Source organism: Erinaceus europaeus, chromosome 6, assembly GCF_950295315.1.
Source record: "Erinaceus europaeus chromosome 6, mEriEur2.1, whole genome shotgun sequence".
NCBI classification, from domain to species: domain Eukaryota; kingdom Metazoa; phylum Chordata; class Mammalia; order Eulipotyphla; family Erinaceidae; genus Erinaceus; species Erinaceus europaeus.
Window position 1 is genome coordinate 35,024,582 of NC_080167.1, and position 15,026 is coordinate 35,039,607.

Sequence of the window (15,026 nt, forward strand, 5' to 3'; positions counted from 1 at the left end):
CTCTTGCTTCTGCAATTCCCACAGGAAATCCAATCATAACTATTGATATACAAGATTGTTTTTTCCTCTATTGCCTTGCATCCACAAGATTGTAAGCGTTTTGCCTTCTCTGTTCCTTCTATTAATAATGCCAGCCCTGCTGATAGATTTGAATGGGTGGTACTGCCCCAGGGCATGGCCAATAGTCCTACAATTTGTCAGGAGGCTGTTAAATCTGCCCTTTTTCCATATATTCATAAGGGGCTTAAGGTTTTTCATTACATGGATGACATCTTATTATGGGGAGAATTAGATACAGATCTCTGTGCCCTACGTGATTTTCTCATTCCTGCCTTAAAGAAAAGCGGCCTTAATGTAGCTCCTGAAAAGATACAGCTAATTCCTCCAATATCTTTCTTAGGTTCAGAGATTTCTCTAACGCAAATTCGTCCCTTAAAACCTAGTGTTAACTTTCCTTCTAACCTTGATCTTGTTTTTTTACAAAGTTTTCTTGGAAATTTAAATTGGCTTACGCAGTATCTTTATTTGCCTACTAGCTGCCTCCAACCACTGTTTGACCTGTTAAAAGGAAACAAACAGGCCTCCTCAAAACATATGTTAACTCCCAAGGCCTCCTTGGCACTCGAAAGGGTTAAACAGGCCCTCCATGACATGCACCTTGTTCGATTCTCCCCCTCCTCTCTGGTAAACCTTCTAATCTTTAAATCCACCCCCACAGTAGTGGGGGCACTGTGGAAGAACCATGGGGTTCACGAGTGGCTTCACACACCAGTAGGCGGAGCTCCAAGACTTCTCACTGAGATAGATGCGTTAGCATTCATGTGTCGCCAAGGAAGAAACAGGTCTGTGCAGGTCTTAGGGAAAGAATCAGTTTAATTATTCTTCCTTTTTCTCTCACAGATACAGAGTGGCTCATATGCCACCATTCCCGTTTTGCCATAAGCTTCGTGGGGTTTCCAGGACAAATAGATAACCATTTTCCTTCTAATAAATTGATAGCTTCTTTACCTCTGTTGCCTCTACTAGTACCTAAACTTTTCTCTCGAGATCCCATCCCTTCTGCTCCTACAGTCTTCACTGATGGTGGAAAAAAGGGAGCTGTTGCCCTTATATATTACCCAGACAAACAATCTCCTAAACCTCTCTTTACTGAGCTTCCTGAGAATTCCCCTCAGTACAAAGAACTTTATGCTGTTTTCCTTGCATTAAAAGCTGTACCAGAATCCTTCAACCTTTTTTCTGACAGTGTGTATACTGTTAACTTACTTCCATGGCTTGCTCGTTCTTATGTGAGAATTGATGACAACCCACTTTCCCCTCTCTTGATTCAAATTGCCTCTACGCTCTGTTCTCGAACCCAACCACTGTATATTCAACACCTTCGTTCCCACAGCCCTCTTCCTGGTTCCCTGTCAGAAGGGAATGCTGCAGCTGACTGCCTTGCCTCCACAGGAACTTTCCCAGTCTCTGTCTCTGATCCTGCTGACTTTCATTCCCTAACACATGTTAATCTTAAAGGCCTTCAAGCTCTATTTCCTGATGTTCCTTTACCACAGTTGAAACATATCCTTGCTACATGTTCTTCCTGTGCAAGTCTCATAAAAACACCTGCTATTCGAACTCTTGGGATTAACCCCTGAGGCTTAAAAGCCAACACTCTTTGGCAAATCGATGTCACCCACATACCAAACTTTGGCAAACAAAAATATGTGTTTGAATCAATTGATACCTTTTGTAAATTTATGTGGGCGACAGCTCAGATGGGAGAAAGCTCTAAAAAGCTTATAAGCCATATGCTCTCCTGTTTTGCTGTAATGGGCTTACCTCTTCAACTGAAAACTGACAATGGATCTACGTTTACCAGCAAACAATTTAAAGATTTTTGTTCCCTCTGGAACATTACTCATAACACAGGCATTCCCTATAATCCACAGGGACAAGGCATTGTCCAGAGGACCCATCAAACCCTTAAGGCTCAATTAAACAAAGATAAAGGAGGGATGTATCCCCCCCCAATATCCAGCTAGCAAAAGCCTTAACTACATTAAATCTCTTTAATATTTACAATAACTCGGACCTACCTCCTATTATTCTTCACTGGCAAACACCATCTACCCTCCCAGCTATTAAGGTCAAATGGAAAGACCCACTCAAAAATTTTGGAAAGGGCCTGACCCACTATTGACCATGGGGAGGGGTTTCGCATGCGTTTTTCCACAGAATTACTCCAAACCTGTCTGGGTTCCTGCCCACCATGTCCGACAATACCCGCGTGATGGTGCTGCTATCCCTGAAGAACAAGAAATACTACAAGAGGACTAGATGGAGGATGCATCCCAGGATCCATAATACAACATATGGAATCTGGAAAATCTGGCTCACAGAGCCCTCTTTCCTACCCCTTCTCTGGATGTCTTATGTTATGACTGGCCAGTTGTGTTTTGTGAGTGAGTGTGTTGAATGACCAAAAATTTTTGTATGACCCATCTGCTCAGAGTACTCTAAAACTTAATTGACTTTATATAAAAATGCTGGATGCAGCCAAGGTTTCTGGAGATGTCTAGAAACATTCCAAAATTTTTTTTCTCTTTTGAATTTTTATATATAAGTCTTGGTATATATATGTAAAGTGCTTAGTCTTAAACTGTGTGAGTAAAGACAGATATAAATTTGTTTTTAAAATGATATGTTTTCATAACAAAAGTTTTTTTCTCCTTCTGTGTGTTATAACTAAATGTTTATAGGTATGTTTCGAGTTTGGTAAACACTAACTTAACGGTTAAAAGTGTAACCTTGAAGCTACATTACTACCAGACAAGGTAAAATTAACTTGCTAAAAGTAACTAACGATTTAAGGTAAAGTCTAAATATTTACGTGACAATACATCCACAAAACTAAAATACAAATCCTCTATACAGGGTGCTTTTGGAGGTCCCCCAAAAGTGCCCTGTAAACTATCTTGTGGAAGTTAATCCACAACAAATCTGGCATCAATCTGACACTGTAAATGTTAAAACCATTGTCAGTGACATGTGTTAACTCTCTATGTAACCTGACTCTGTTTATAGTCCAAAGTAAAATGGTTAAAAAATCAATATATATTTTAACTAATATTGGTCTGAAGATCCTGCTGTAGAGACTGCCAAAGAGGTCACATTAGATGACCTTTAAACAAAATCATAGATACTTAAACCAATCATAATCATCAAGCTATCAATTATAGTAAACCTCTAACTTGCTATAAGTTTTTTTTTTTTTTCACAAGTAAGTGATTATAGTTATCAAGCCTTCACATGAGGAATCATCTGTTCACATGGTAAGGTATTAAAGTATAAAAAGTTCTTCCATACACAAATTATGTGAATTAACAACATTCACATATTCTTCTACACTTAACTGGTGTATCTCGTCTTGCCACTATAGGCCCGCCAAATGCCTAGGCTCAAGTAAAAAATAAATAAAAAATAAAAAATAAATAAATAAGGGAAGATATACCCCCCAATATTCAGTTGGCTAAGGCACCAAACCTCTTTTTCTATAAAAAATTCAAATCAGATGCCCTGCTAACCACAGGAAGCAGATTGTGTTTCTTTCACAGGAATCCTGGGAAAAACCATCTGGACCCCTGCACACTCTGACAGCATCCACTAGATGGCACGACTACAGTGGCACACCCCCCGAAACCCTAGATGTCACCTGACACTATCTAAAGAACCTGATTCACAGACTCCAAGGACAGAACTTTCTTACTGCCTGTCTGCCCTTCCTGCTTCTGCTTTGCCTGTCACCTTTTGGCGGTTCCAGCTCACTCTCTACAGAAAAGCGGAATTCCAGCAGCTGACCTTCCTCATGCAGCGTTTCATCCCCTGGCATTTCTCCCCCTAGTCACCTACTTTGGACTGACACTATTATTGGACTTGCTGGTTTACCCTTTGGACACTTTACACAATTTTTACAGCAGCTTCCTTCCCTTCACACTGCTGGCTTTTCAAAGACTGACCCTAAGTAGTTCATCGACTTTACAGACTGTTGCCTTGAGGACTATACAATGTCAAATAGCCCCTCTGCTTGGCGGGCCCTGCCCTCCCGCCTACAGGTCCTGGCAGGAAACGCCCCCTCATTATGAACCCTTGCCCCCCCCAGAGATAGGAAATGTTCCTTTGCACACCAAGCCTTCCCTTTACATCACACTGGTTCTTACTGTTCCCCTACTTGTCCCTTCCTGTTTTGTTCTATCATTCAGGTTTATGCCCAAAAGGTTTCTGCTCACTCCTACACTACTATTCCTCTGTCACAAATAGAGTCTTTTACAGACATTGAACCATCATAATGCGATGACTAGATAGAAAGATAGAGTAAGATGTAGAAATATTGTGAGGAGATGGTTGAGCCTAGCAGAGCTTAACCTATGAGACGAGTCCCTCCAGGTAAGTCTCTCTCTCTAAAGAGGGGTTGAGCACAGGGGGGACACATGAATCTCACAAGGTTGGCGGCCATTTAAGCCTTCCCTCCCACACAAAAATGTTCTACATCTTCCCACCTGAGCACGGCATTCCTTAAAAACATTTAAGCCTGGTCCACTCTATACATTTCCTTACTGTGTCCATTAGATATAAATGAAAAGGGGGAGATGCTGTGCAGACGTCTCCCAAAGGCCCTGCCACCCTACACAGAGCATTATGGTACTTTCAGGGCTTTCCCCCAACCAATCCTGTCCCGACACATCACTCCGGGGTGTTGACCTAAAAAGTCCGCCTACTCCCCCTCCCCTCGCTTGCTCTCTCTTGCCCAGTGGTGAGGTAGGAGGACACAACCATTTTTTGGGGCTGGCTCCACATGGTCTGAACCACCCGTCTGACCCAACAATAAAGATCTGTGTTCCCTCTGCGCTTGGATTTTCTCTCTCCATCACACCCCGCCACCGCCTCAAGCAACACATATCTAAGGTTCTTGGTTCAAATATCAGTACCACATGCACAAGACTGGTGCTCTGGCTTGTATCCCTCCTTCTCTCTGCCACATATAAAACTCTCAAATGTAATAAACAGAAATCTTAAAAACCAATTATTCAATAGTATCGAGTTGAAGAGCATATTTCCATCTGGACATTCACCAGTTTATATGAGTCAGCATCACTTAGATAGAACTTCCAGGACAAAGTTCATTCAAATAAAGTAAAAAAAAAATAAATAAAATAATAGAAAGGAAGCATGGGAATAGCCAGGTCTGACTATTTTCTCATCTTGTGAATCCTGCTGGGCCAGCTAGAAGACGTCACAGATTTTTTCCAAAAATACTTTGCCTTGCTCCTGGGGTCTTAGCCAGAAATTCACAGTCAACTTCTGTATCTTTTTCTTATGTCTACCCCAAACAATATCACCATTGGTCCACCCACCCCACCCCACCCCATTCTGCAAAGCCATTTGCCTCTGGTTCTATTAGAAATTAGGCATTATGTGCTTTAAAATCAACATCTTCCCAAACTGACTTCCCTCTCCCCAAAGATCATAAAAGAATGACAACATGTGTGTGTGTGTGTATCTCAATCCTTTTTCTAACTAACTCTCAAATACTGCTTCCTTTGATCCAAAAAGGGACCCACGACTCCCTAGGAGCTAGAGTGGAGAGACTTCCAAAAAGCATATGATCTTTAAGTTTCCTGGGTCTTTCCCACCTCATCTCTAGGACTGACACTCACCCCTCCATGGTGTGTAAAGCAGTTTATTTTTCATTTCTACTAGAGGGTTAATGGAAGTACTCATTATTTTTATAGTTTATCAGTAACAATCCATCTCCATTATGTTTGAACACTTGTAGGCAGACACAATACAACTCTGCAATCGGGAAATTTTATTTCCTTTAAAGAAAAGTTTATATCATAATGTCATTTGTCAGATTCTCCATCCCCCACTACATCTTCAAACTCTCATATTAAATAGAATTTATGTAAACTCCAAACTGATTAGAGGTGGCAGGTTGTGGTATAGGTGCTCCTTTGCATTCACCCAAGCAAGTTCACAGATCTTCTAACACTCCTTAAAGCAGCCTCATGTTCAATCTCAAACCAAGCACATGAGGAAAGATTAATGACACCCCCTCCCATCCATTCTGCCTGAAAAAGCCATGCTGAGGGTTGAAAAGATTGTTCAACTGGACTATTTTGTCAAGACCACAACCTAGGTTTGGGCTTAGCCCCCCAACAGAAAGCAGAGCTCTGGTGCTATAATGCTTTTCTCCTTGACTATTTCTTTTTAGTTGAAAAAAGTTCTCCTGAAGCAGTGAAGCCCAAAAAAGAAGAGAAAAAAAAAAATCTAGGTGGGGAGCAGAGGTGGCCAATGTCCTTGCACAGTAAACTCACTTAGGGATATGTCTAGCAGTGGCATTCTCTTTAGAAAACCACCAAAAAAAAAAAAAATGTATGTCCTCCACCTTCTTTCCTTCTAGTGGCCCCTGACCAGAGTCCCAAAGTTAGAGACTGGAGAACTGGCATGCTATCGAGACCACTTATCAAAAGTCCATCTGTACTATCATTCAAGGTTCATAGCACAAACCTAAATGAACAAACCAAATAAATCTTAGAAGAATGGGGGGGGGGGGGGTGCAAAAAGAAAATGTACAGTTTTCCAGAGATCAAGAAAGCAACTAAGATTTCTGGTTCCTGCGCATACTTTATTTATTTATTTGTTTATTTATAACAATAGCATAGCTATTACCAAAGCACAGATTAGCTCCAATGGTTCTAAGGACTGAATTAAAGTCTTTTTGCATGTCTCCATGTCTATTATGCTATCTCCTCAGCCCCCAGGGCATGTTCTTCTCTTCATAAAGGACTTATTCTTTTTTTATACTGTGATATTTTTTTAAATATTTATTTATTTCCTTTTGTTGCCCTTGTTGTTTTTTATTGTTGTAGTTAGTATTGATGTTGTTGTTGGATAGGACAGAAAGACATGGAGAGAGGAGGGGAAGACAGAGAAGGGGAGAGAAAGATAGACACCTGTAGACCTGCTTCACCGCCTATGAGGCGACTCCCCTGCAGGTGGGGAGCCAGGGGCTCGAACTGGGATCCTTCCACTGGTCCTTGCACTTTGTGCCACGTGCACTTAACCCACTGCGCTATCGCCCGACTCCCCCAAAGGACTTATTAGATAAGGAGAAACCAGAGCACTAATATGGCATATGTGGTGTCTAAACTTGAACCTGGGACCTCAGCATGCAAGCCATATACTCTCACAGCTGAGCTATCTCCTCAGTCTCTGGCATACTTCCTTTTTTCTCCACCTCCCCTTCCCATCCTATTTAATCAGCCCTATTATTTGTCAGAATCTATTAATAGTATTTAGTAAAAAAATAAATAATAAAAAAGTGATAAAAAATTATTATTCTGGGGATCAGGCAGAGGTGCATAATGTGGAAGGGCCCAGCTTTGAGTTCCCACTCCCCACCTGCAGAAGGGAAGCTTCATGAGTGGTGATGCAGTATTACAGGGTGTCTTCTCTTTTTCTTCCAATTTCCCACCCCTCTCTCAATTTTTCTATCCTATCTAATAAAAGTAATAATAATTTCAATTATTATTATTATTACTATTATTATTCTGGTCTAGATATACAGCTCACCAGGTGGCTAGGAGGTGTGTCTTATCAACCACTGGTCCAAGTTGGAGCCCTCACACTATATGTGATTACCCCCGGGGTGCTATGATGACTTTCTTCCTCCTCAATGGGAAGAACAAGGTCAATTCTTTCACCAGAAGCAGTCAAGTTACATACTCAGCTAAGCAAATAAATAATTATTCCCACTGTGAAGATGAGGAAACCAAGGGCCAAATTTCAGTAAATTCATAAAGGTTACTAAGCGGAAAGAAACAGCTAATCTCAGTGCCAGTAAGTGGATTCACACCTGAATGTTCAATATCCAATTCCAAACACATTAATACTTCCAATAACCAACCAAATTAAGAACCAGTAAGTCAGCCTGGTATCTCATGCAATCTACAATTTAGTCCCACACTTTTCACATTTTATACCCTGATGTTCCCCTGCACAGGCCCCATGTTCCAATGAACTAAGGTCATTCCCTTTCCCAAAAAAAGCCCCACTTTCCTCCACCTGAATGCTCTCTACAAGATCTCACCCAAATTCTCCACCCTTGGACTCTCAGAGTAAGAGCAATAGCACTGAGCCAATAAATAGGTCACCTGAACAGTGTGCTTTGCCACACATGCAACCCAAGTTCAAGCCTAGCCCCCATCACACTGAAGGAAGTTTTGGTGATGTGATCTCTTTCCCTCTCTCAATTAAAAAAAACAAAAACAAAAACTCTACAGCACCTCTGCTCATACATCAAGAGAGGTGGAAAGGTTTCCTGAGGCCTTGGCAATGACCTTCAGTTAACATTTTTTCTTACTTCCCAAGAATATGCAGAGGATACACAAAGGGTGTCATGTCAGACACACTCTTCTTCACCAGTGATCATTCTTCATGTGCTAGAAAACCCTTCCCTTAAACAGTCATATTTTTACCCAGAGGCAGGTTCATTTCAACAGCAATTCCTTCCTCTCTTCTGTGACTCTATCCACTGCCAACATACCAGACCCAAGGGAGACTTAACATGATTAAAATTTTAAAGCATTTAAGATGCTCAAAGGAATGGCATCCTTGATGTGCAAATCACCAATTTAGGGGGGGAAAGCACAACAGGAAAGAGTGGAAGGATCTATACAAATGTAAATTAAATATAATTTTGAATTTACTGTTCATAAACTGATTGACCACACAACCTCAAACCTCAGCAATGAGATCCCAGCTGTGAAGTAATGCCCACCCAGGTCAATTTTCAGTATCTTTTGCTGTTTACCTTCTTAAATCTGCAATCTGAGGTGAGGTGGTTTTCTGGGTTTTGCCAAATGGAGAATAGCAGTCCTGGGATGAGTTATTTAACAGGCAGGGCACACAGTAAAGAGCCTAGACTGGAGTGCTGAAGCAACAGAAATACCAGTGAGGCTCTTGTTAAGACATCCCCCCAAAGCCTAATACCAAAGTGTGGCACTCCATGAAAAACTGTCAGGGTGTAGGAAAAAAAAATGGCTAAATATAGAATTAAAGCCTTCACGTGAATAGCATGAAACAAAAGGCAAAATATAAATTCATTTAGAGCAGAGATAGATAACAAAATGGTTACGAAAGAGACTCTCATGTCTGAAGCTCTAAAGTCCCAGATTCATTCCCCCGCACCACAATAAACCAGAGCTGAGCTGGTAAATAAATAAATAATTTAAAAGTTCACTTACTCATAAAACTAAGCAAGTATTTAAATTCTACCTTTACATACATAATACATTATCTTCTCATGTCCATAATTTACAAGATAAAAGAAGAAAAACTACATGTCCCTTTTATCAAGAGAAGGAAATAAATTTGAAGCAACTTTCTAATCTCTAAATCTATGGAAACCATTCAGGAGGAAGACTATGCAGTTTATATACTCCAGATTACAACATTCAGGACAATGGGGTTCTCTGTTTACCCCTTCTAGAAACAGCTAAAGTGCTTCAACTCCTTAGTTTTTAATATCTTTATTTATTGGACAAATAGCCAGAAATTGAGAGGAAGGAAAAGAAAGAAAGGCACCTGCAGCACTGCTTCACCACTTGTGAAGCTTTCCTCCTGCAGGTGGGAACAGTGGGCTTGAACTGGGGGCTTGAACGTGTGCTCATCCAGGTGTGCCACCACCCAGCCTCCAGTGCTTCTACTCTTTATATCAGGATCTACCACCCTAAACTCTAACAGTCTTCTACTACAATTTCAAAAGCTACTACAACCAACAAATCACTAAACAATTTGAAGGACTAGGATTAAATTTTATGGCTCATTGACAAAAAAAATACTAAACCACCAATCCATGTATTATTATTGCTCATTACCCATACTTTACTGTACATGATCTCTGTACTTTCCTGTTGCCACTAGGTCACAAGATGTTCTTGGACTAAGGATCATATATCAGAGGTCAGCACAGAAGACCCTTCAAAACTATAGAAAAATAAAGCCCATTGGGGAGAAAACAGCCTGTATAAATGGTAAAGCCACACTGCTGCTGTTTAGAATTAATTACATATACTAATTCAAGCATCAAGCCAAAGAAAGAGAAATGCAAATTCCTTTTTCATGGAAGGCTGAAAGCTTTGAGAGCATACCACATTATAAAAATTTATCAACGCACAGTTTATTGTGAAGCAGAGTTTTAAAAATAATTCCATTGTAATATGGCTATAGTTTTCAAAGGACTGCACTGCTTCCACTGGGTGTACTCTCTATCATTCAAGAATAAATGGACATTTAGTATGGGGGGAGATACACTGTGAGCTCAGAACCAAGCTAGGTAAATTTAGTACAGGGAAAGACTTTTCATTTCTATCCCACTGATAACAGAAACCCATAAAACCTACCAAGGATCAAATAAGACACTTACCTCCACCTAACACCTTCAGTTGGACATGGGTGGTTGGGTAGAACAAGGAAGGAAATCTGAACCTCAGCAATGATATTTACCCATCAGACGTTAAGGCTTAAGTTTGATCAGTTAGTCACGTTTGACTTGCTAGGATAACATTCCCTGGGTTCAGTCCAACCCACAGTCCACCTCCAACAGCTCAGAATTTCCTGGGTTTGTGCTGACACTAAGCGTCACTGGATTTGGGGGTTACTGGATATTGGAAAAAATAATGCTGCTTTCAAAATCTACTAGACACCAAACCACACACATTGCCAACCGGTATGTGCATAGCCTATATCCCTCATCTACCAGACGGCAGACGGCCACAGGACCCACAGTCCAGGTTTCTCTGAGAGCTCAATTACTCCCGAATGCAGCAGGCTGTCCATAGTGGTTTATATAGTCCCCACAGCCTAATCACTTGGCCTTTAGAGACTGTCGAAAACACACTTAGAAGAGAGACTATTCCCGCCTGACCTAGGAGGGAGGCCAGGAAAGGAAGCTCAGAAGGGTCTGGGCCAAGCAGGGGAAGGTGGTAAGTTCGCGCCTGGGCGAGGAGACCCGGGTGTATTGGTGGTGCGGTGGTCCTTAGCTTCCACCGGCCCAGAGTAATAAGTTTTCTTCCACACTGGACTACATGTGCCCCACCCAGCCCCAAAGGTAGTGGCAGAGAATGGGACAGAGATCCAGAACTTCCCCCTTCAGCAGCGAGATGACATGGGGGAAGGAGATGAGAATTTCGGCAGTTTGTAGCGAAGGAGTGAAAAGAAACTTGGATTCCTCTCTCTTGGTGTGCATGACACGTTGGAAAAGCACAGCCTCCCCGTCTTCTCCCCACCTCCTTTTGTGTCTCCCAACACCCCCACCCCTAAACTTCCCACCGCAAGGGATGGAACTCCAGGCAGTCCAACAAGTCTTAAATCATGCGGAGCAGAGAAAGGAGGGTGTCTATGGTGAGGGATCGGCGACCACCAGAAAGGCGTCCGCGGTCCCCAGTCCTGAGGTGCTGCGCCGGCGAGCACTGGAAGCGCTCCCCCAGCTCTAGCCCAGGGGACTCGGGGGAGGCCTGGGGCGAGAAAGGGTGGTCCGAGCGAGCGTAGGTCCCCACAGGAGGGACAGGGAGTCCTCCTCAGTGCCCGCAGCCACGTCCGAGCGCAAGATGCTGAGTCCGGGCAGGGGGCAGAGGCAGAGTCGCGAGTTGGGGTGGGGGGAAAAGAGATGGGCCTCAAACAGAGTGCCCCACTCACCTTCCGGCCAGTGCCGCCACCAGCACCGGCGGCCAGCGCAGAACCGCCTCCCGAGTACATGTAGTAGGCAATGCCCAGCACCCACAGGAAGGCGAAACAGAGCAGCATCCGCGAGCGCCGCCGCATTCTCCCAACTCGGCCGCCGGCCGAGGCAGCCGCTGCCCTGAATGCTGTCTGCGGCCGGGCAGGCGGGGTGTAGGCGAGGGGAGGAGCGGAGGAAGGGGAAGGGCGCGGCACCGGCTCCTCCTCCGGCGGGCTCTATCTGCAGTGGCGGGCCAGGCAGCGCGACTCGGCGCCGAGCTCCGCCCCGGGACTGAACCTCCGCGCGTTATTCCAGCAGGAAGCCACCGCCTCGGAGGAGGCCAGGGGGTCAGGGAGCAAAGGGCGACCAATCGGCTGCGGTTGCGGGGGGCCGGGATTGGGACGGAGGAGGGGATTACCGCGTCTCCATGGCTGCAGCACGCCGAGCTCCCGGACGGCCTCCGCCTTGAAGATCTCAGCGCAGCCCCGCCTTCTCTGCGTCCTCCCGCAGCTGCGTCCCCTCCCGTCCCGCCCCACCCCCATCCCTCCCCACCCCCACCCCCGTGAGTGACAGGTGGCTACCCGGGCCGGACTGGAGTGCGCGCACACGTGCACGCTAACCGGAGGCATGATCACCGCTGCCTTGCGCTTCCCTGCGGTGCTATCAGCTTTTTCAGCCCTTGATCTTGGGCCACCTCACACCGTTAACAGACTCTCCCTTACTGAACTACAGGCCTGAGTTTTCAGTGCTCCTGGAGTCAACTTTACTCGCTGAAGATTTCTTAACTGATCTTGCTGCCAAACAACCCTGATCTCCAGGTTGTCAGTAGTTTATGTCAATTTAAGCAGGAGTGAGGAGTGGAGGCCTACAGGTAGAAATTAAAAGGTAATTTTCAAGGGAATATTTCATCTGGAATGAACAAAGTGCTTAGTAAGATTTTTTTAAATATGAAAAGGGGGCACTATTTATTTTTAAATAGGTATTTTTTTTCCTTAAGAGTTAGGACTCTAAACGTCTTAGATGCAAGGTAGATCTATCCATTCACAGAAACTGTGTAACCTTGGAAATGTCCTTGTAAAAAACAAAGTTTCCAGTGTTCCCCGGGGAGAAAAAAATGTAGCATTTGGTAATTTTTAAGTGATTTCAGGAACTTAACAGTCTAGAGGCTAATCCTGCTGCTGGAATCCCGAGAATACTCTAAAACTAGACTCTCAACAAAACAAAAACACAAATAAGCCTTCAGCATTCCTAGCAGATGGAATGTAATGACGTCAACTTCAAATCTCTTCATTATAAAGGAAAAAAAAAACATAAAATTCCAGCATAATTCTTTCCATAATTACCAAGGACTTAGTGATGTTCATACTTTTATACCTCTCTATAAAGACAAAAGCCCATACCAAGAATTAAAATCTGCACACAGTTCAGGTGTACTTGACTGAAAAAAGAGAAGAGATTTGAAAGAGAATGGGACAAAAGATGGCAGACTTGAAGAAGTCTTACTTCTGGTAAAAATCAGATAAATAAAGGTAATGTCCTTGGAGATGTGCCAGTGAAGGGAAAGAAAAAGAAAATAGTGGAAAATTATAGATCCTGCAGAAATAAAAATAAAAAACTATCAGTCCCTTCTCACCATCCCCTCATCCACTACCTCCAACTACTGCTATATATTAAAAATTGTGTTTCAAAGGCCCGGCAGTGGCACAGCAGGTTAAGCACACATAATGTGAAGCCCAAGGACCAGTACAAGGGTCCTGCCTGTTCCGCACAGCAGGGGGGTCACTTTGCAAGCCAAGGTCTGCAGGTGTCTATCTTTCTATCCCCCTTTCTGTCTTCCCCTCCTCTCTTGATTTCTGTCTATCCTATGCAACAACAATAACAATAGCTATGACAACAATAGCAGTAGCAACAACTATGGAAAAAATGGCCACCAAGAGCAATGGATTTGTAGTGCAAGAAGTGACCCTGACTAGAAAAAAAAAAAAAATTCTTAAACCAACAATCCTGTCTATGCTTAAAGCAACAAACAAACTGCATCCAATGGTATTCAAAACAAAGTTAGTAACATTTCTAAAAAAAAAAAAAAAAGATATATATATTAATGAAAGGAGAAAGAGAACCAGAGCTTCACTCTGGAGCATGCCAAGAATTAAACTCCAGACCTCAACTTCCTCACCCTAATCACATTTCATATGATGAAAATTAACCATAATGTTTCATTTCATGTAACCCAAACTATGATGCAAAGGAAAAAAAAAATCACCACATATCTAACTATAAAACAAAGCTACTATGATTTTTTGGATAAAAACATGCTACTTGGTCCCACAACATAGCTCACTTGGCTAGTGTGCTGTTTTTTCATGCACTTAAGCCAAGTCTAAGTCCAGGCTCCACCTCACTGAAGCAAGCTTCAGTGCTGTAGTCTATATCTTTCACTGTCTCTGTCGAACTTTAATGTTCGACATCCTCGAGGAAACATGAAAGACATGTCTCTGATATCTGATTACTGTAAAAAATGGCGACTAATCCCTAGCACTGCAAAAACGGTATCATCTGTTTTCCACCTACAACCATGCCTTGGCCTCGCGTGAGCTTAATGTGCAGCTTGGAGATTCGAGAATCCAGCATGAAGCCCAGCCAGTCTATCTTGGCGTTACTCTCGATCGCACTCTGTCATTTCACAAACATCTCATAAAAACTGCAGCAAAGGTGGGCGCGAGAAATAACATCATTGCGAGACTGGCCAGCTCCTCATGGGGCGCAAGCACTTCCACACTATGATCATCATCTCTGGCATTATGCTATTCCACTGCAGAATACTGTGCCCCAGTATGGTTCCGTAGCCCCCATGTCCACTTGGTCGATTCCAAATTATATTCCTCCATGAGGATAATTTCTGGAACCATCCGTTCCACCCCAGTTCCATGGCTGCCAGTTCTTAGCAACATCGCCCTGCCAGATATTCATCGGGATGCGGCATCATCTAAGTTCATTTCCCACGTCTACGCTCAACCGGACCTGCCAATATACGCAGATATCTTCACCCACCCTGTCCAACGCTTGACGTCTCGTCACCCAATCTGGTCCCCTACGCCTCACTGAACTTCTCTGTTCCAGACTCTTGGAAACAGAGTTGGCAGTCAGCTGAGGTAAAGAACAAACACCTCATCACAGACCCCTGCAAGCATCAACCCGGCTTTGACCTAGCACGTTATGATTGGGCCCTCCTCAATTGCTATCAAACAGGCCATGGCCGGTG

General features: G+C 43.3%; 1 protein-coding gene across 1 annotated transcript in view; it reads right to left on the reverse strand.

Moving 5' to 3' along the window:
• Positions 1–12,211, reverse strand: part of GALNT2 (polypeptide N-acetylgalactosaminyltransferase 2) — a 291,717-nt gene extending 279,506 nt beyond the window's left edge. Inside the window, exon 1 of the mRNA XM_007535130.3 lies at positions 11,743–12,211. Within this exon, the coding sequence (XP_007535192.1) occupies positions 11,743–11,868 (126 nt within the window). The 5' untranslated portion in view covers positions 11,869–12,211. The remainder of the gene's footprint in view (positions 1–11,742) is intronic.
• Positions 12,212–15,026: the final 2,815 nt, after the last annotated feature.